This window comes from Buceros rhinoceros, unplaced genomic scaffold (genome assembly GCF_000710305.1).
Source record: "Buceros rhinoceros silvestris isolate BGI_N320 unplaced genomic scaffold, ASM71030v1 scaffold31935, whole genome shotgun sequence".
In the NCBI taxonomy this organism is placed as follows: domain Eukaryota; kingdom Metazoa; phylum Chordata; class Aves; order Bucerotiformes; family Bucerotidae; genus Buceros; species Buceros rhinoceros.
Genome location: NW_010415095.1, coordinates 3,187 through 3,697, shown reverse-complemented (window position 1 = coordinate 3,697; position 511 = coordinate 3,187). Strand labels below are relative to the sequence as shown.

The window sequence follows — 511 nt, the reverse complement described above, 5'->3', positions numbered from 1 at the left end:
CACCGCCCCACCGCCCAGATGCCAGCTGCCGGGTTGAAGTTGACCCGCCCCTTCCTGCTCACCGACTCCTTGGCCACCCCCACGGCCCAGGTCTGCCCATCGCCCACCACCACCTCCCAGTAATGCTGCCCCCCGCTGAAGGCCCGGCCGCCCAGCACGCAGCGCGAGGAGTCGAAGCGCTTGGGGTTGTCGGGGACCAACTGGCGTGTGTCGTCCCACCGCACCCCTTTGAGGTCCTCAGAGAGGACCAGGCGGGGGTGCGCTGTCTCCGGGTCCAGCGTCAGACTCACTGCAGGGACAGAGAGGGTACAGGGGTCACCACCGGCACCGCAACATCGGAGTTGGGTTGCCCCCAGCCCCACCTCAGGGTTGGGTTGTCCCCGGCTCCACCTTGAGGTCGGGTTGTCCCCAGCTCCACCTTGGGATCGGGTTATCCCTGGCTCCACCTCGGGGTTGGGTTATCCCTGGCTCCACCTCGGGGTGGGGTTGTCCCCAGCTGGACCCTCCAGAC

General features: G+C 68.1%; 1 protein-coding gene across 1 annotated transcript in view; it reads right to left on the bottom strand.

Annotated features, from left to right (window-relative positions):
* Positions 1-62: 62 nt before the first annotated feature.
* Positions 63-511, bottom strand: part of LOC104494482 (E3 ubiquitin-protein ligase TRIM11-like) — a gene marked incomplete at both ends in the record, with an annotated part of 3,213 nt that continues 2,764 nt past the window's right edge. Inside the window, one exon of the mRNA XM_010137304.1 lies at positions 63-289. Coding sequence (XP_010135606.1) covers positions 63-289 — 227 coding nt within the window. The remainder of the gene's footprint in view (positions 290-511) is intronic.